The sequence below is a fragment of the Erythrolamprus reginae genome, chromosome 1 (assembly GCF_031021105.1).
Source record: "Erythrolamprus reginae isolate rEryReg1 chromosome 1, rEryReg1.hap1, whole genome shotgun sequence".
NCBI classification, from domain to species: domain Eukaryota; kingdom Metazoa; phylum Chordata; class Lepidosauria; order Squamata; family Dipsadidae; genus Erythrolamprus; species Erythrolamprus reginae.
In genome coordinates, this window is record NC_091950.1 from 195,442,487 (window position 1) to 195,464,436 (window position 21,950).

General features: G+C 39.3%; 1 protein-coding gene across 14 annotated transcripts in view; it reads right to left on the reverse strand.

The window, feature by feature from the left end:
- ZNF385B (zinc finger protein 385B) overlaps positions 1 to 21,950 on the reverse strand; it is a 263,645-nt gene that overhangs the window by 8,235 nt on the left and 233,460 nt on the right. For all 14 annotated transcript variants that reach the window (XM_070731861.1, XM_070731863.1, XM_070731864.1 and 11 more), the window contains 2 exons: positions 19,977 to 20,139; positions 1,109 to 1,378 (listed from right to left, as the gene is read on the reverse strand). In XM_070731861.1, coding sequence (XP_070587962.1) covers positions 1,109 to 1,378; positions 19,977 to 20,139 — 433 coding nt within the window. The remainder of the gene's footprint in view (positions 1 to 1,108; positions 1,379 to 19,976; positions 20,140 to 21,950) is intronic.

The window sequence follows — 21,950 nt, forward strand, 5'->3', positions numbered from 1 at the left end:
AGACCACATGTGAAGGTCTACAGGCCTAAAGGGCACAAGCTTGCATAGGGTAGGAGCAGCCCTCTTCTCTTTCTGTGTTCCCCTTCACCCTATTTGCCCCCTTCCTCCGTTCCACCTTCCCACGCACCGGAACGCTGAGGTAGGATCAAATAACTTCTTAGAGAGCTCTAAACTGATTGCTTATATAATTACATAATGCAATTCTGTCTTTTCCTAAACTATCTTTTTATTTTGCATAACATTATATGAAGAAGAATCTAAATACAGTATATGATTATGAATTGTCTCCAAATGAAAAACCACCTTCTTTATTGATTCTTATAGCAACATTACTTTTGGTCCTGATACATGGGACAAACAGAGCAGGCTTGCATTTCTATGTATTTCCCAACTTCATAGCAAAAGAATTACTTATTTAATACTTTTTTTGTTATACTGTCTATTTCTAACCCTGGCTAAAAAGGTTGAGGCCAACCTTATGGCACATAATTATAATCATATATTAGTTCTAGCCTTGCTTTTATATTAGGAGACCCAAAGTTTAATCAAAATATTCTCCTTTTTTTTTGGCAATCAATTTCCTCCTATTGGATTGTGTGAGTGTAGCCATCCTGTAGAGAAATATGTGAGAAAACATTGGCAAAATCATAGTAGAGAATGAATCCTGGCAAAGCTGGTAAGTAGAATACCAGCTAACGTCTTTTCATTTTAATTACAGCTTTAGTAAGATGTATCGCAACAGGTCTTCTTGAAATCTTAAGTACTGAGATGTGATTTGGAGAATGTCTTCCTCATATTAGGATGTAAAATACAGGGCTGAGAGAAACCATTTATCTGGACAACAAGGGCATTCATGGAAAATAGGTTTATTAAGCATGTAATAGTGTAACCAGATGAATAAGATCTTCAATAAAGAACAGAATTTATGCTTCCTGGACTGTCGAAAGACAGGATGCTAGTAATTGCCACAATATATTTTAAATAAAACATCTTTTCCTTTTCAAGGAAAAAAATGACCCGACACACAAAATGTTACATGCACTGCCTAAATTTTCTAAAACATAGATTTATGCATTAAAATATTTAGTTATTTCTGGAAAAGACTCACCTGTGTTGTGTGCTTCTAACTGAGATAAAGAATTCACAGCCACTTTGCATAATGAACAATACAGTAATTTTTTGGCTTTCTCCTCTTCGGATTCAGCAATGGCAATTGTAGTCCCATTTGTGCTCTTGGAAGAAACTGGCCACAAAGGTGTGGTTATTGTAGCTGCTGCTGCTGCTGCTACTGCTGCTGTACTGGCAGATTCGGATATAAAGGTGACCGCTTCAACCCTTGAGAGTTGACTAGAGTCATTAGCTTTCGGAATTGCCCTGTCTTAAAGAGAAGGAGATAAAGAATGAATATGGGGCTGACAATTCTAGCAATACCATTCCAGCAATTCCTCTAAGCCAGTGGTACCCAACCTTTCTTTGGCCATGCCCCACCCAAGCATCTCTACAATCCTGATGCCCCCCCTTCCCATGACATATAATTGTAACTATTCAAAAAGTGAACTACAGTGAACCCTCGATCATCGCGAGGGTTCCGTTCCAGGAACCCACGCGATGATCGATTTTTAGCGAAGTAGCGGTGCGGAAGTAAAAACACCATCTGCGCGTGCGCAGATGGTGTTTTTGCTTCCACTGCCGCCCGCCCTTCGCCCGCCCACCCCGTTGCTCGCGCCCAGGCTCGCGCGCGCTGCCCGCCCGCCCACGCTGTTGCCGGCTCCGCTTCCCAGCTGGGAGGCGGAGGTGAGGTTTCCCGCGCGCACGGGCTTTCCCCAGCAACGCGCGCAGAGCTAGGGTGTCCCCAGGCTCGCGCGCCGCTGCCCGCCCGCCCACGCTGTTGCCGGCTCCGCTTCCCAGCTGGGAGGCGGAGGTGAGGTTTCCCGCGCGCACGGGCTTTCCCCAGCAACGCGCGCAGAGCTAGGGTGTCCCCAGGCTCGCGCGCCGCCGCCCGCCCACCCACGCTGTTGCCGGCTCCGCTTCCCAGCTGGGAGGCGGAGGTGAGGTTTCCCCAAGCGCGCGCGCTTTCCCCAGCAACGCGCGCGCGCTGGGAAGCAGAGCAAGGGTGTCCCCAGGCTCGCGCGAGTCGCCCGCCCACCCACGCTGTTGCCGGCTCCGCTTCCCAGCTGGGAGGCGGAGGTGAGGTTTCCCCAAGCGCGCGCGCTTTCCCCAGCAACGCGCGCGCGCTGGGAAGCAGAGCAAGGGTGTCCCCAGGCTCGCGCGAGTCGCCCGCCCACCCACGCTGTTGCCGGCTCCGCTTCCCAGCTGGGAGGCGGAGGTGAGGTGTCCCCAAGCGCGCGCGCTTTCCCCAGCAACGCGCGCGCGCTGGGAAGCAGAGCAAGGGTGTCCCCAGGCTCGAGCGAGTCGCCCGCCCGCCCACGCTGTTGTCGGCTCCGCTTCCCAGCTGGGAGGCGGAGGTGGGGTTTCCCGCGCGCGTGCCGCCCGCCCGCCCACGCCGTTGCTCGCGCCGCCGCTGTCTTACCGGGGCAAGAGGGGGAAGACCCAGGGAAGCCTCTGCCCGGCGGGGAAACTCCACCATCTACGCATGCGTGGAAGGGCACGCATGCGCAGATGGTGGAGTTTACTTCCGGGTTGAAAACTCGCGATATAGCGTTTCGCAATAATCGAGATCGCGAAACTCGAGGGATCACTGTACTACATATGCAGAAGAAGACTAAAAGGCCATTAGCTTGGTTTAAACAAGGATCAAATTTCCCCCATTAAAAATAAAATTGCTCCCCTGTGGGGTGTGGGCCCCACATTGGGAATCACTGCTCTAAGAAGTCTTCCTTAATCTATGGCCCTCATAATGTATTGATGCTGTAATTCCCAGAAATCCCAACTTGCCAAAGGTCACGCTGTCTGGAAATTCTTGCCCTGAGACACTTGGAAGGCATGAGGTTGACAAAGGCTAATTTCTTATATCTTTCACAGCAATTTTTTAAAGAGGAAAATCTTACATTAATCAGAGTTTGATGGAATTCACCTCAAAAATCTCAAGTAGCTCATGAAGCAAAAATGATATACTGTACTTAAATAATCAATGCCCATATTCTTAAAATAATAATGCCGGGTTTTTTATTCAGCTTACAGCTATATGAAGAAAAGCATCTGTAAAATAATTATATTGGACAGAATAGACCTTTCTAACTTGCCTCATAAGGGGTGGGATTTTTTGAAGCTTACTAGTAACGTGAGAATGAGCCAAACTGAAACAAAAATTAACAATTGATCTATAGACCATATGATAGAAATCCTTCCACTTTTTAATGCAACAATCTGTCCCTTCATCTGCTTGTAGTATATTGCATTAGACCAGGGGTATCAAACTCGATTTGACTGAGGGCCACATCAAGGTTGACCTTGGTGGGGCCAGGTGGGCATGGCCAGGGTGGACATGGCTGCTTTCAATGGATTGCAGGAGGCCGTTGCAGCTGAAAACCAAGCTTCATTTTCACTGGCAGAGGCACCGCAGGCCAGTCCTTCACTGTTTCCAGGGCAGCCTTGTGAGCCAGATCTAAGCACCCCATGGGCTGGATTCAGCTGGCAGGCCTTAATTTGACACCCCTGCATTTAACTGTCCACTTAAGTTGCCTATTTTCTTAGCTATTCTAAGGCTGTTTCTTACATGAAATTTTACAAAATTGAAAATTATTATCCAAATGTTATAAGTAAACTCAAAGCCTTGAACAAACAGAGCTTCTTGAGATATGAGTTTAGAAACATCTTCAAAGGAATTATATTGCTATTTCTCAAAGGAGGTGGTTTAGATTGTTCTTCTGGGGGAAAAGAGAACTTCCCTAAGAATTGCAACACACACACACACCCTCAGGTTAACACTGGCATTCTAGCAGCTCTTCCCCATCAGGGGAGGTCTTTGCCTTCTGGTGTTAATTCCATGCCATGGGAAAACTTGCTCTTGCGTCTTTGAAATGTGATTCCATTCACAAGGATTCAACTCAGCTTGTGTCATGAGACAAGGGAATGTGTCTGTATGGGGGCCAGCTGTTTCCAAAAGGATATGCTGTCCTAAAGCAGGCCAGGCAAAAATTGGCAGAGAGGTAATTTCACTGTAATTCCTAAGGGCACTACAACATGGATATCATATGACCTTTCTGCTTTACATTGATTGCCAGTTTATTTTTGAAGAGATAAAAAATGGACAAGCTGCTTCTAGATGAGTTAATTCTTCCAAGTGACTGGGCCCAAGTTACTGAGGGATTTAAAGTTAATAAAGACTTAAACCACTTGGGCCGGTTAACTTGAAATATCTTTTTCAGGATGTCTGTCTCCTCCACAGCTCACTGAAGCTATCTATCTAAATGCTTTGCCTAAGAATTTTGTCTTTATGAAAGCATAGAAGTTAGGTCTCATATAAAGTTGCTTTTCTTCTTCAGAATTTGCTTCCTTGATAAGAGGCCTAACTTAGTTTTGGGTTTTTTTAATGGTCTTGAGACAATCTCTTGGGCAGGCAGAATTGTAATAATTAATTTTTAATACTGATTCCTTAGGTTTAGTAGTTATCTTTTTATTGTTGACCAGGAGACATTTTGCTAATCAATGGTTTAAGAAAGATTCATGATAATGAATATAATTTATGATGCAGGATTTTGCACGTAACTGCAGCCATGACTGAATGTTCATTGTTATAATATAATTGGTCAATTTTTTTGATCTATCTATCTATCTATCTATCTATCTATCTATCTATCTATCTATCTATCTATCCATCCATCCATCCATCCATCCATCTCTCTAAAATAGAATTCTTTATTGGCCAAGTGTGATTGGACAACAAGGAATTTGTCTTTGGTGTTTATTTATTTATTTATTTATTATTTATTATTTGGATTTGTATGCCGCCCCTCTCCGAAGACTCGGGGCGGCTCACAACAGTGTACATAAAGAATAAAATACATTCATCAAGAATAAAAAGATACAACACTTAGTGATAGTCAAGGCTACTAATAAGTAATCAAATTGTACTAGGAAACAAATAAAAACAACATAAATTGAAAAATAATAAACATTCAATTTCTTTTACTTTGGATTTAGCTGAGATGTATACAGCCTGACTACTCTCTTTTAAGGAAAGTGATATTACCCAAAGTACAGAAGAAAGGTACCACAAGAAACAATTAATAGAAGAAATTAAAAACCAAAGGATCAGAGAAAAAGAAATATAATCTAATCTCTTTACACCCACACCATTCCTTTCTATCCTTGCAAAACATCCTCATTTGCACCACATGGAATTCTATGCATCAATTCACACACTGCATTTGTTATTCAAATTTATTTCCCCTTTTTTGAAGATATTATCAGCCCCATCCAACCATGACTTCTCAAGTTTTCTGTCTTCTTTCAATCTTTTCATTCTTAATGTAATTATTGTGTGATTTGATCTTCATTAATTCTCTGCATATTCTATGTATATGATCAAAGAACCTCAATGTACTTCTTTCATACTAATTGCTAACTTTTGGATTCATATTCACTCAGCACCCTTTAATTCTTAACATTCTCTCTTCTTGTTTCATCAACGGCATTGTAAAATATCTATCAAATCAAGGCTGATTCAGCCTTCCATCCTTCCAAGGTGGGTAAAATGAGGACCCGGATTATATTGTACATATAAACAAACAAACAAACAAACAAACAAACAAACACCCCATTCTCACTGCATTCAACATGCTGCTTTGTTTCTTCTGACATATCCAACTCTCAGATTCATACAATAAAGAGTGTATAAACATCCTTATACATAGCCATTTTTGTTTCTTTTGACAAAGATTTATTTCTTGCAAAAGAACAACATACCTTCCTATCCAAATTTGCACCTACAACTTAAAAAAAATATTTTAAAATTTGTCCTTGCATTTTTCCATCTTTCATAAACTGCCTGCTAAAATGCCCAAGTTAATAATTTCTTCCCCTTTTTTTGCCATGTACTGTATGTATAACTTCCTACTGTTCACATTCCTTGTTTATTTAAATTATGTATTTTATCTGTCAATACAATTACTTTGATGTTTGATGCATTGGTTTTTCCACCCATGCTACTCAATGCAGTATGAAATCCAATCTAATATTCACTGTAAATAATTCAGACCTTCAGCCAACAAAGTTCTTTCTGCATACAAAGGTCTGTACATATTTATATCTCCAATAAAAAACACCTCTTTGTCAATATAGTAATTTTGTCTTATTCTACATCCTTTATTCCCTCAATAATTTACCTATTCAGTATAGATGCCCTATAACAGTGATGGTGAACAGTGTTGGGTGAACCAAACCTGCAAAGTTCGGGTTCGTGCCAAACTTTGCAGTGTTCGGCATGCCGAAGCCGAACTTTTTAAAAAGTTGGGGTAAGGTTCTGGTTCGGCGTTTGGCTGAACGCTGTGAAACGCCGCCACCCAGAAGGAGAGTGGGGAATCCCATCGTGGGATTTCACACCTCCTTTTGCTTGCGAGAAACAAAAGGAGGTGGGAAATCCCACTATGGGATTCCCCACTCTCCTCCCGGGTGATAGCGTTTCGTGGCGTTCAGCCAAACCTGAACCTGAACTTTACCCAAACTTCACCTGTACTTTTAGAAAAAGTTCAAAAAAGCGCTACTGCTGTTTGGGTTCGGGTTCAGGTAAAGTTTGGGTTCGGCGAACTCACCTGAACTTTACGGCAAAGTTTGGGTGAGTTTGCCGAACCCGAACTTCTTGAAGTTCGCCCAACACTAATGGTGAACCTTTTTTTCCTTGGGTGCCAAAAGCATGTGCATGCTCGCTATTGTGCACATGCCAATGCTCATACCCAAATTCACTGCCGCCTGCACATGCACCTGTGATCCCCCATGCTGCCCTGCCCCACGTGCATGCATGCACGATCCCCACCGCTCCCCCTTTTTCCAACTTCAGGTGGACCGGATAGACCCAATTTTCACCTTCCCCAAGTTCGAGAGGTTTCCTTGGACCCTGGAGAGGGTGAAAACAGCTTCTCCCGCTTCCCCAGAGGCCCTCCAAAGGTTGAAAACGCCCTCCCAGAGCATCCATGCAAGCTGAAAATCAGCTGGCTGACATGCATATGCGCACTGGAGCTGAGTTAGGGCAATGGCTCACGTGCTGGCAGACATGCCATAGATTCACCATCACTACCCTATCACATTCAGTAACCAACGTAAATTCTCTATTTATTGCATAATTCTACCCTCTTCATTTCATCATATGCTTTTTAAAAATCAATAAGCATATTGTAATTTACTTTCCCACCTTTCTTAGCAACATGTCGAAGAGCAAAAATCTACTCTGCATGCCCCCTGCTGAGCAAAATATCATATTGCATTTCTGAGATTTTGCTCTTTATCACCCCATATATCTTTTTGATGAGAATTCTACTGAGCACTTCCCAGAAATACTTAACAAACTAATCTCCATTTACCTTTGCTATTTTTTCTTTGTATAAGTGAACAATAATATTGTTAGAATCATCAGGCAAAGCATGTGGTCTTCACAGGTTAAACAAATTGGGTAACTATTTCATAAGCAAACTACCTCCATATTTGTAAACTTCTCCGGTTATATTACCATCTATACCTACAGTCTGACCAATTTTGAATGTTGTCATTTAAGCATTTATAGCTTTACATTAACTCCTCCCCCCCTTGAACACCTGAATCTAAACTGGCAAGAGTCCAAATCAAGGGTGTCAAACTCAATTTCATTGACGGCTGCATCAGTGTTGTGTTTGAACTCAGGGGTCTGGGCATGGTCAGGGTGGCTGTGGCCAGCTTAACATCACTCAGTTAAGCCTGAGCACTCTGCTAGTGAAAACAGGCTCCCGAGCTATGTTTTCAGCAGCAACGGTTTCCTGCAAACTTCTGCTAGCAAAAACGGAGCTTGGGAGGGCAGAGGCAGAGGCACTGTGGGCCAGTCCTTTGCTATTTCCAGCTTGGCCCCACAGACTAGACCTAAGCACCCTGCAGTATGGATCCGACCTGCGGGACTTAAGTTTGACACCCCTAGTCTAGATGTTCCAGCACTTTCAACGCTCTCTGTCATTACGGAGAAGAACGGGAAGTTAAAAGTAGGGGTATTACTCCAACTGTGTGGGATGTAGGATTGCTTCTTTAAAAGGGAATAGACAAAGTTTCAGAGTTGCTGGAACCTTCTTCTTCTACCAGATGGTATCAAATCCAGCCTCTAATCCAGCCTTTAATTTTTTTCCTTGTCTGTTTTTCCTAGCTAAAAGGGTCAGGGATCAAATTCAGAAGCAGTGGAACTCATTTTACCTAATATTCTGTCTACTTCCTTGAAATCCACAAGCTCACAACCTAAGCAACAATACCAGGCATTTTGTCTCCCCATGTAGAGTGAATATCAGCAAATTTATTCATTAAATGATGGATTGGTTTTCTGCCTCACTTTCTCCTTCTGGCCCATTCTCTACCCTTAGTACATTGATTGGGATCCAGTAAGGGTAAAGAAGACCTCCTCACCATCCTTATCATTTCCCTAGCATCTGTGCCACTCAAATATTTCATGAAAATAATGACACAGGCAGTGTGATGTCACAAGTGCAAATTCTGTCGCTTATATACTTTTATGAGACAAGCACAAAGAGTAGTTTACATTCTGACATATATTGTGTCATTTGCTTTGTTATCCCACTGTGGGAACTTTGCTTCTAAAATTATGCTATATAAATTGCCTCTATTTTTACCAGAGATGTTTGATCTCTGAATCATTTACATAGCCCCTATTTACATAATGTGGCAGGGCATACCATAACAAGGTTTGGTTTACCTTTCCTAGTACTATGCTTAAGTCTCTTGATTAATACTAGGGAAGTGCAAAACTACAAAAACCATTTCAAGCATCTAACATGGTTGACGCCCAAATTGAAAAATGTAAGTTTGTTGTGGGTATGGAACAAAATGAGCCTTTTTCCAAATATAGATAAAATATTGTTGTTCAGAACAGAAGTGTTTTTTGAAGGTTAGAGGGATTTATGAAAGAATGGGAAAAAGCCACAACTATTGTATTATTATTGAATACTGTTTTATTGTTGTTATGAGCCGCCCCGAGTCTGCAGAGAGGGGCGGCATACAAATCTAATAAATAAATAGATGGATGGATGGATGGATGGATAATTAGATAGATAGATAGATAGATAGATAGATAGATAGATAGATAGATAGATAGATAGATAGATAGATAAATATTGGTGATGGAAGCTGAGGATATGGAAGGTTTGGAAGATAAGCGAGCATGTCAATGTGATATGCTATGATAGTACACCAGCAGTGGTGGCCGAAGGGAATAAGGGCAATGGAAAAGAAGGCACTAGGAATATGGGCTCTGCCCCTCTGGAACAGTTAAGATAGAAGAGGAGAATGAAAATGATGCACACCAGTCTTGATTTACTCACCCATTATCAAGATAATCCAAAAATCATTTTGAGGTTACTTTTTGTTTGTTTTTGTCTTTCCCCCAGCTAAAACCGGGAACAGTAACAAAAATGCTCTGAACTGACAGCAACAAGGAGCAACCTGGCATAACATCTTTTCTCTTAAAAAAAGAGAAAAGATGTTCCATTTTTTCTTATTACCTTTTATATCCTATTATTTAAGAATAAAATATTTTAAAATGTTCTGAGTTTTGTTCCTGCTGAATAAAAATATTTACAGAGTTTACCTAACATATTTTACTTTTGGAATGAAAACAAAACACATTTTCCATTTTGTGTACTTTCATAGCTAACAGTAAAAATGATGGTATGATATGCAAATACACTTTCAGTGGTAGAATTCAATTAATTAAACTTGATGACAGTGCCAGGGTCAATGATCTTACAGGCATATCTGCTATAAATGTAACAGATTGGTATTTCTACTACAGCAGTAAATGAAAATGGTTGTTCTTTCATAGTCGTACTTTATAGTCACCACATCTAATCTATATTACTTGTATTGCAGTACAGCAAAATTAAAATTACAACTATCATTAATACTAACACACTTACAAAGGAATAATAGCATTCTAAATCACCTGTAGATAAAGTCTACTCAGAGCTATGTATCTTTACTATGCACCCTTTGTATGAAGGATCAGCCCAGGAAAACTTGTGATGAAAAACTGGTAACACTGGAAATTCTAATATAGCAGGACTAGACAAAGGAACTGAGCAACAACATAGCCAATGTTGTCTGACCCTGGAACATTATTTGTCAAAAGGCAAAGCAGATTCTGGGACATTATTTGTAGAAAGTCTTACACAATACTCAATGGAACTTTATTTTTTAAAGTACTGTATGCGGTAGACTACTTCACATAGCCGGGGTGGTGCAGCAGGTAGAGTGCTGTTGCTAATATTTTGTAAGCCGCGCTGAATCTAAGGAGAAGGGCGGTATAAAAATCAATCAATCAATCAAAAAAACAAAAAAACAAAAAAACAAATAAACAAATAATAAATAAATAATGTAGTTTTGCCCAAAGTTCTAAGAAAAAGGGGAAATCTTTACTGTTTTCCAATTCTTAATAAAATTGTTTATTTACATTGAAATCTTAAACAAATAAAGCCATATCTAGCTCTAGGCAGGGTTTCAGGAAATCTGCTGTTCCTTATGCTGTTGAAACCTTGGATTAGTAATTTCCCTAAATACACTGATTCTTTAATACCATTGACCGTAGACTACAAATTATGAGTCTAAGTTGCAGAGAGTAACCATTTTAATTCATTCTCTAGTAAAAACGTCAAAGAGAACTTTTATTCCAAAGGAAAACTAACAAGATTGTAAAAGACCCTCAAGAATGCAGTTTATAAATACAGGAAGAAATAACAGGTTCGTTACCACTTTCTGTGCTATATACTAGTGTTTCTTGAAAATCTTGGCAAATCTAATCAGCAAATGGGTGGAAGAGTTTTACATGATATGTCACTATATCTCATATGCTAAAATACTGTATATGTGGCAAGATGTGCTTCTCGAAAAGTACAGTATAATCTGATCCAAAAATTCCTGAGAGGCCAATTACATTCTTTTCTATCGTTTTGTCATCTCAATACAGCACACTAATGCAAAATTTCATATTTGACTGAATCTAAACTTCTCTACCTCCTTGCTAAATTATTTTCTTAGGCAACAGCATTTTTTCTGACTTAACCTTTAACTAAATGCTGCAGGAAGAAGCCATTCAAGCCATTCAAGGGTCTGACTGGTCATTTCATTTGTGGTTCTTGATAATTAGTCTTACTCCCTTAGAAAATTCATTGTTGTGTGAATCTGCTTTGCCTTTTGACTGACAGGGAGTAAGAGACTGGCAGTGAGCAGGGAAAGTCCAAAGAAATCATTCCATAACTATAGTCAAACATTAAAGTCTATTAATTTTAGGAACTTAACGTTTATGTTTAGTTTAATATATATATATTTTTAAAAATGTAACCAAGCATTTCTGACTCCTATAGCTGAATTTTGTAATAAATAAACTAAATTGAAAAGGACAAGTTTTAATCTCTTCGCCTAGCCCTAGGAAATCTCATATTTATACACTAGACTGTTAGATATACACACCTGGTTCTTCAGGAAGGGGAAAAAAAATAAAAGTTCTAGAAAAGGGGATGCCCTTTTCTAATTGATATTCCCAGAAGATATTCTCATATGCTCAGGTTGAGGTTCAAGATTTTTTATAAGTAACATAAGGTGGCCTCAGAAATACTTATGAAAAGGTGACCTAAGTGGGCAATTTGGAAGTGCAATTAGTTCTACTGGTTATCCAGACATATATTTAATGCTTGATGAGCTTTAGTTATTGCTTGAATGGGGAGGGGGCATGAAGGGAGAATAATGGACTACGGCCCAAATGATCCATTCTGCATGGGGAATTCTGGGAATCACACATCTTAAAGTTGCCAAAGTTGAGAAACATTGAATTAAAATATTGGTAGACTAATAAAGGGTGGTCCATCCAGAGAAAAAGAGGAACACAAGAATGAAATTACAAATAAATTTGCCATGATTTTGTTTAAGATGGGGCAGTGAGAAACTTGGATAGGCTTTCGAGTTGCTGTTATTCTACCTTATTACAATAAAAAAACATGCATGAAATCCTTGTCATGCTTATTTCTTGCTTTACTTCAAAGAGTTGTTACCACCCAAAAGAGAATAACTTGTAGCGCATTTTATCATATAGGTTAGCAGAAAGAGAGACAAGACAAGAATTTAAACTTTGATTTCACTATAACTGTAATTCTTTCTTAATGAGTTTATAGCTTTTGATCAAAGCGGTTACTTATCATAAGTTTTGTTTCATTGAAAGGCTGTTTATCTGTTTCTATTCCAACTTGCAGAGAGAAACCTGACAACAGGAGAGCAGTTGTATTCTCCTACATGTGGTTCCCTAAAACAGATACAGAGAGATAAAAGTGCCTTTGATATTGGAGAGTGTCTAGGCTTGATTATAACTTCAGAAATTTATCTAATTATCCTTTTAAAACTCATCTAAATCCTTTAAATATATACATAATCATTTTATTTTGTGCAATGGAGTGCCTTATCTAACTACCCTCTGTGTGAAGAAACCTGAGTGCAACCACTGCAGCTGATACCTCATTTTGTGGTGATAAATTCCATACCTGTACTCTATGTTAAATATTTAAAATGTAAATGAAAGTGATACAATCTAAAAAGTGTTGGATTTCTAATTTGTGGGTATAAAAGCATACCCATGACCAGAAGTACGTAAGTCTAAAATATAGTTTTACTTTCTATAATTCCTACAAACTAGGTGGTTTGATTTTTTTTTTTAGGAAATGGAAGAATACATATTGCTTCCTATTGGGAAAGTATATTGACACTTTAACTTATTTCACAAATTATGTGACTAATACACAAGCTATAAAAATTGGTATGCTAGAAGAATGTGCTCTTAAATATAACCATCTAATACATTCACATATATATTTTGTTTGGGATATGCATGATCAATATCATATGTGCTGAAGATTATCACTCTTATCTTTATTTACTGGGTAAAAGTAAGGTGGAACTCTTATTAAATTTAATTATAAAAGCCAGGACTGCCAAATATCTAGATAATAAATTAATTTTCTTTAAAAATTAACATGATCTAGAAGTAGAATCAAAGAAAATATTTAGAAATTGTGAAATCATACATACTGTGAAACAGTCCCCCAAATACTATAGAGCAGTGATGGCGAACCTATGGCACGGGTGCCAGAGGTGGCACACGGAGCCATATCTGCCGGCATACGAACTGTTGCCCTAGCTCAGCTCCAGCATGCATGTGTGCACTGACCAGCTGATTTTCAGCTCACTTGGAAACTCTGGGAGGGCATTTTCAGCTTCCGGAGGGTCTCCGGGGGAGGGAGTTTTTTCCCTACCCAGGTTCCAGGGAAGCCTCTGGAGCTTGGGGAGGGTGAAAAACAGGCTTACCGGGGCCACCAGAAGTTGGGAAACGGGCTGTTTCTGGCTCCAGAGGGCATCCATTGGGCAGGGAAACAATTTTGTCCTCCCCAGGTATTGAGTTAGCTTACCCAAGGGAAAAAAGGTTCTCCATCACTGTTATAGAGTCTGGAAAATGAGAAATTAGGAATAAATGTTGGAATTTCACAACTAAGCTCCTGTTGACACCAGAGGGAATAAACCATATGTTGAGTGGCTCACAGGGAGCAAAAGAGTCTACATTTGTATTCTGAAATGCATCTCTAGAGCTCTTTTATGTAATTCAAAATACATTCACTCATTCTCTTATCCTCTGTATTGCAAAGCAAAATACAAAAAAAAAAGTGAGATTCAAATCTGCAGTATTTGTTGACGAGTATTTGTTTCAATTTAGAATGCAAAATCAAAGGACCCCCATTTACATTTAATAAGTGAATAATACATTTCACCTTCATGTTGCCTGAATAGTTAGGTTCTCATTTTGTTTCATAATCCATGAATCTGAGGGGCTCACGTGTTTAATTCAAATTATTTATACTGAGAGAATCTATGAGCTCTACCACATAAGGACAATTTCATGAATTAGGATTGATATACTGTCACCATCATCATGCAGTCCTTAGTGCTTTTCTTTGCATCTTTAATTTAATTTTACTTTTTGAGAACTGTCTTAATTAGTCTCTAAAATTTTAGGGACAATGTTTTTTTGGAAGTGGCTTGCCCTTGCCTGCTTCCAGGGTTGAGAGGGCGTGACTGCCCAATGTCACCCAGCATGCCACAAATGGGATTGGAACTCCCAACCTCCTGGTTTCATGTCTGGTACTTTAATGCCTGCACCAAACTGGTTCTACCTTTGGAGAGCAGCCCAAGGAGCTGCTGATACAGTTCTACAGAGGAATCATTGAGTCTGTCATCTGCACCTCTATAACTGTCTGGTTTGGTGCTGCAACCCAACAGGACCGACACAGACTTCAGAGGACAATCAGAACTGCAGAAAAAGCAATTGCTGCCAACCTGCCTTCCATTGAGGACCTGTATACTGCACGAGTCAAAAAGAGGGTGGGGAAAATGTTTACTGACCCCTCACATCCTGGACACAAATTGTTTCAACTCCTACCCTCAAAACGTCGCTACAGAGCACTGCACACCAGATAACTAGACACAAGAACAGTTTTTTTCCGAACGCCATCACTCTACTAAACAAATAATTCCCTCAACACTGTCAGACTTTCTACTAAATCTGCACTTCTATTTTACTAGTTTTTCTCATCATTCCTTTCACCCATTTCCTCCCATGTTGACTGTATGACTGTAACTTGTTGCGTATATCCTAAGATTTTTATTAATATTGCTTCTTCATTGCTTATTTGACCCCTATGACAATCATTAAGTGTTGTACCACATGATTCTTGACAAATGTATATTTTATTTTTTGTACGCTGAGAGCATATGCACCAAGACAAATTCCTTGTGTGTCCAATCACACTTGGCCAATAAAAATTCTATTCTATTCTATTCTAGAGTGAGATCAAATTGTAACTCGTTTTATTTTGGTGAGGCAAATCTTCTTGCTATCAATCTTTCCTGCCCAATGTCTCTTTTTGCTCTTGTGAGTTTACATTTAAACATTTACCTTATAAAAAACAGTAGTTGAACTTATGAATACCTTATCTTTATATCAACAGGTTTTCAAATTTTGGTTTCCTAAAAAAAGATTTCATTAATTCATAAGCATGTTTGCTACAAACTTTAATCAAACGTCACTTTGCTTTTCAGATGTGCATGGACTTTTGCCTTCATACTCTAATCATGCCTTTCCAAGGCACCTTGTAAAGAAATTAAATGAAGGGTTGTTGAGCTCAGCTTCACAAACAAGCTCCAGAATGAATAAGAACATGTACAGTTTATTCAGCAAACAAAAAGCTGACACAGTGACAGGATAAAATTCCTAAATAAATCTGGTTTAAGTTCCCCTAATATGACTACAAAGAATATTGGAAAGCTTTGGATTTGTCACCATTTATCAGCTAATCTATTTTTCAGGCTTGTTATAAAATATAAAACATTTACATTTATATCTCTTTTGAGCATTGTTATTTTGTGATCTGTATTTCATGTGAAAGAAAAAGGGGAGGAAGTTATGTTGCATGTACAGGTAGTCCTCACCTTACATCCATTTATTCACTGACGAGTGAAAAAATGCTTATGTGATTGGCCCCCAAAGTTTTGGCCATTAAGGCACTGTCCCTTGACTTCCCTCAACTCACCTGTGTCCTGTGCTAGGCCTCTTAAGTCTTCCCATACCCCCTCTCCTCTCCTTATGTTGAGTTCCTTATTTATATCCAAACCCTTTGGAAATTAAGTATGGTGTGAATACTGTATATATATGGAAAATAGAGCAATAATTATATTAAACCAGCTGCCATGACAGGTCCTACTCTAGGACAGTGGGGTATCTTGTGTTTTCTTAACAAGGTTAAGCAGCTTGGAAATAAATTAATGGGAGGCTTAGTTTGGTAGTTGATAGTATCCTCCCCCCCCCCCCAGAGCTGGTAACTTGATAAACATCATGGGCTTTTTTGTTTAGCTGTTCTATTATTTCATTGAAACTCTTTCTTTCTGATGTTCCTTTAACTATTTCTGTTCTTTATTAAAACAAAAATATCTTCTCTTATTTCTCCAGTTCAACTTGTGTGGTATTTCTATTCTCCCCCACCCCTTAACTTCAATACTGATAAAGACAGAACTTATTCCTTCTCTCTCCTCATCTATACTCATATTTTTATTGCTGACACATTATTTTCAATACTATCTTTTATTTGCCTATTTATAAATAAAGCCCAGAGGGGAAAAGATATAACTTTGCTATACACAATTGAAAAGTGCAGTTTAAACTCCAAAATAGGCCATTCAGATTTTAAAAAATAAATAAAAGAAAATAAAGGTCTAAATCTCTTTAGTGGAAGACATTAGAAGAAACTTATGACACCTACATGTGTATTATGGTCATATCCATTTTATGGACTTCAGGCTCTAAAACCTAATCTTCTTAATTCCTGACATATGTTAATAGCCTTTAATTCCTGCAAAGAAGAGACCAATGTTTTCTTCCAACGTGTACAGGTAGTCCTCAAAGTATGACCACAGTTGAGCCCTAAATTTATATTGCTAAGTGAATTTTGCCCCATTTTATTCCTTTACTTGCCACATTTGTTAAGTGAATCACTGCAATTGTTACGTTAGTAACACCGTTGTTAAGTGAAACTGGCTTCCCCATTGGCTTTGCTTGACAGGCACTAGTAAAAGGTGATCACACGATCTCAGGACACTGCAACTATCATAAATGCGAATCAGTTGTCAAACATCTGAATGTAAATCACATGACCATGGGGATGCTGCAACAGTCATAAGTGTTAAAAATGGTTGTAAGTCACTTTTTTCAATGCCGTTGTAACTTTGAATGGTCACTAAGTGAATTGTTGTAAGTGGAGGACTGTCTGTATTATGAGCCGCCTTCAATTTAAGAAAAAATAACCAAATTTTACTCATTTAAACCACCATGATGTAATTCACTTCAGGTTATTTGTGATTCAGCTGTTGATCCTGATATACCAGTTATATCTATAACACAATTTCTAACGTGCTTCATGCTTCCTTTAGATTATATTTATAAATTTACTGAAGTAAAGATCAGAATAAATTTAAAATCTATTTCATTCTCTCCTTTCCCCCTCTCTGGTGTGGAACCAATTATATTTCCATGGTTAGATTTACAAAGAACTGTAATATATTGCGGATGATGCTTAAACTTTATCATGGATTACAAGATTACATAGAAAGAGCATGCTACTAATTATCAAGCAAAATACAGGAAATATGGGCTTCTTAAGGTAGAGAAGAAATAGTAAACTAAATGCTATTACCTAGAAATTGCAGATTTATTATTGTGATTCAAGTCTGCCCAGAGAGCCCCAGGAATTTGTTCATACAAAAACACCTTTCTGCCCTGTGATTCATTATTTTGAACCCCTTGGAACACTAAGCTAGTAAAAGCATGTCTCTGTGAAAATTAAGAGATTTTGCACATTTCTCAGCTGCACACATATAGCTGAGTTATGACTGCTGGCACAACTGATCACTGGATTGAGAGATCAGGACTGTTGGTAGCTTCATCACATTCTTTGCTGGAGAGACGGAGTAACGACACGGACACCAGAGCTGGATTTAAATTGGGTCATTTTTATTAACATAAATTTGCATAATTTATTCAATACTTTGCATAAATTAGCATAATCAACTATGACCCGGAAATGGACCTGCAGGGTCAAACAAATACTTCCGGGGCGGAAATGACGTTATGCCAAAAAACATTCCTGGGCAACTCATGGGCGTATCTCGATGCAAGTCCAGGTGAGGGCCAGGCCGTCACCTGCGACCCTGCCATGCTGTGCATGAGGGGGGTCCCACCGGCTAACCGGAATCCGGGAATTAAAGGTGCAGGACCCAAAGACAGGTTCCCCCCAGCTGCTCAGGCAGAAACTCCCTCCATGAGCTTGCGGAGAACCTGTCAATCATCCCCAAAGATGCCCAAGGGAGAATGCGCGGTTGCTAAACCACCCCAGTTTTCCGCCCCTAACCTGCCTACCCAAATGACCAAAGGTAAGCCAATTAACCTAATAAATGCAAGCACCCCCTAACCGCTCATCCATCATCTCAGTGTGGAATGGGCGAAAAAACAGCTCGGCTAAAAGGCAGAACTGCAAAAAATTCCCATTCGGCCCCCCTAAGGGCGACCCCTAAGCACACTGCAAAATAGTGGAGGGCGGGCGGGTGTCTGCTCGAGGCTCTGCAGTCCGGGCGAAAAGGGAGAGCCCCGGGCCTGCTCGCCCTTATATAGGGCAAGCAGGCCCCGCCCGGACCAATCAGGAGCCTGGCCAATTAGGCCTGATCTCCCGAGCGAAGTCTCGCATCGCGAGACTTCGCCCGGGATCCAAAATGGCGGCCGCCATGAGGGACCGTGTCTCCCGGTCCCTCCAGCAAAGCCTGCCGCCGGGTAAGTCCGGCGCTGCCATTTTACTAGCCTTCTTAGCTTTGGTTCTGCTTGCAACTGGAGAAACTCGAACAGACTATGAGGAAGGGAAGGATCCTTTTGTTTTTGACAACAGTAGAACCTAAAAGTTGCAAGGGACATGAAGGTAAACATATCCTACTCGTGGCAATTTTGTAAGCCCTCAATATTTTTAGATTGGAGACAACAGGTTTGATTTCTGATATTATATTAAAAATGTGGAAATAAGATAACTATAAAAATTGCAATGGATAATGTGTTGCAGGTTGCATTTATTCCTGTCTTGGGGGGAAATGTATCCTATTCACCTTTGCCTATATAAATTAAACTATGCTATTTTTAATATTATTATGTATTGGATTTGTATGCCGCCCCTCTCCATGGACTCGGGGCGGCTAACAACAGTGATAAAAACAGCATGTAACAATCCAATACTAAAACAACTAAAAACCCCTTATTATAAAACCAGACATACATACAGACATACCATGCATAAATTCCCTAGGGGGAAAGAATATCTCAGTTCCCCCATGCCTGATGGCAGAGGTGAGTTTTAAGCAGCTTACGAAAGGCGAGGAGGGTGGGGGCAATTCTAATCTCTGGGGGGAGTTGGTTCCAGAGGGCCGGGTCCGCCACAGAGAAGGCTCTTCCCCTGGGTCCCGCCAAACGACATTGTTTAGTTGACGGGACCCGGAGAAGGCCCACTCTGTGGGACCTAATTGGTCGCTGGGATTCATGCGGCAGAATAATTAGCCCCAAATGAGACGTAAGTATGTATTAAATCATAAAACAACTCATATTTATAAGTAGGAAAGAGAATGTGCTTGGGACCATTAAAAAGTAAACAGCATTATACTGAGAGCTAGTGGAAAATAGAATAATATACAATCTCTCTTTATCCATTTGAGAGCTACCACTGGAGGTGACTTTTAACACAGATAGCTGAATTCCTCTATCTGCATCTCCATTAGATCTGCTATCAGTATTTGCCAATCACTGGTTATTGAATACAAATTTAATAGATATTCAGTGGGGAAAGAGGACCAAATGAAGCTTCATATTGTAGGAAGTTAGCACCCACCTCTCTCAGAATTAGACTGAGATTATCTCCTTCATCTACCTCCACCCATAGCTACTCATAGCTTGCTGGTTTATTTTGTCTGTTGTTTGGTTTTGCTGTTTCCGAAAACCAAACAAACAAAGTAATATTCTTCCACAGAAGAATATTACTTTCTACAATTGGAAATCTGACCCACCAGTTTTAACAATCACTTTCTATTTCAGAAAGAAGAGCCTTATACAGTGTTATTACAAATATTGGCACTGAAATAGATAGAGAGCATCTAGACAAAAATCTCGCGTAAATCAAGGAGAAGCAAAGAATGTATAAAATGAAAATTTCATTGACCTGCTTTGTTAGAGATGTTGGCCGGGACCGGCGTAGCAGAGCCGTTCATGTTAGCCATTGCGCTGTTCTTGGAAGCACTTGCTTTTGGTCTAGTTTTCGTTGCTTCTAGTGCTTTGACCTTCTTGGCATGTTTACTTCCTTTGTAATGGGCCTCAGCCTGGCTCTACAAAGGAGAACAAATCAGGCTCAAAATTCATACTTTATATCACTTACAGATGAAAAGGTGGGGAAAAAAAAGTTATATAACTTCCAATAAGAGGTGCTGCATTCTTTTACCTAAGAAAAGTTAGTAGTGCTTCATTATTAATATTGTTCCAGGATTTCACAAAACACTTTTCAAACTTTAACTGAGATCTTATTGATCTACGTATATGTATTTTCATGGATCACAGCAAAAAGAGCTACCCCCTTATTAGTTTTTGTCTTATTCTCTACTACAGTTGTAGTAGAGAAGTTACAGGAACTTAAATGAAATTAGATTTGGAAATATTTATCTGATAATTAAGGAAGGGCCCAATTTTACCCACAATCAAAATACAATTCTATTGAAATCACTGTGAGTTTGCATAAGATTATAGTCTACTTATTTGTACCAGACTTTATGAAAGCACACTTGCTTGTTTGTGAGGGTCTGTGTCTATTACTAGTCCTGTACACTAGTTTTTATTTTATTTAAAGATAGGTGTCCTGTCCTATGTGCAATATTACGCTTGCTTCTCATATTACTTTTTAAAAAACTTTTTTGAAAACATGGAGGCATAAAGCCTCCTTTTCTATTATATAAACAATCCAGATGTTCTTACACAACAGTGAATAAAATCTATATTACATTTGGATAGTTTAGTGGAATTATAAGTACTATATACTTCCAAGATGGTTTAGGCAAATGATTCTTATTAAAGAGCCTTTATAATATTTGCTTGCTAGAAAGTCAGCCTTAATAAACTCAGAGAGATTTCTTTTTGGATAAACAAGTTTAGAATTACTAGCACTTAAACTCCAATTGATTAAGCAGTTTCCCTCCTGCTTTGTATACCAAGAGAGTTGAAAACCTTTTAATAGTTTTAGCTATCTTTATTGTGGTCCATATTTTGGTGATAAAATAGATTATTATGTGTTTGCATGTACACATATAATTTTAACTTTACTTAAAGTTACATAGAGAACATGATTGGTCCTACAGAAATACAGTATTTTCTTTTTTTAAGAATAGAAAATGTGTTTGGTGTTATTTGCTTCTTAATTTAACTGTTGAATCTTAATGGATGTTTTACTTGCACTGATTCTGAGGATAAGTTACTTACATGTTGCAAGGATTGTTACTGAGCACAGATGTGCATCTTCCTTTTCATTCCATCTGTTTGACTTACACCCAGGTGGCCAGGTTGCCTTATTACACGAGGTCCCAGAGTGGCTGTTCTGTGGCACCTACTTGCACTCAGACTAATTCAGTCACCCTTTCTACAGCAACATAGTGTTAACAGCACCCTAAAGAGTTTGGAGTCTAGCAGAGATGCTGAAGAAAGCTTTCATGCTTGGGCTAATGCCTGGCTTTCAATTTGACACAAGTCGACAAAAGGCTGTATTCCTAATGCATGTTAGCCATGGCATTATTCTTAGCAGCAAATTACATGAAACAATAAATATCTTGTTTATTGTATTTCTATATGTGTGCCACCAAAGTCTGGTCATACTTTAATGATAGGTATGATTTTTTTTCCCTTTTTCCTTTAAAATTGCACGGAGGAAGAATTATTGAAATGAAATTGTACTAGAGTATTATATACAGTACTTATATATTATATAATTCTGTTCAGAACCTTCATCTTTAGAAGCGGAACATCATAACAGAAACACGGCTTTGTTTTTTGCTTAAAATTAAGCTGCCGTTATTTTAGATTGGAATTTCCCAAAGGGTGAAAAAGGAATGACTGATACGGAAGTGATTGGACTGCCATTTGTCAGAAATGGTGT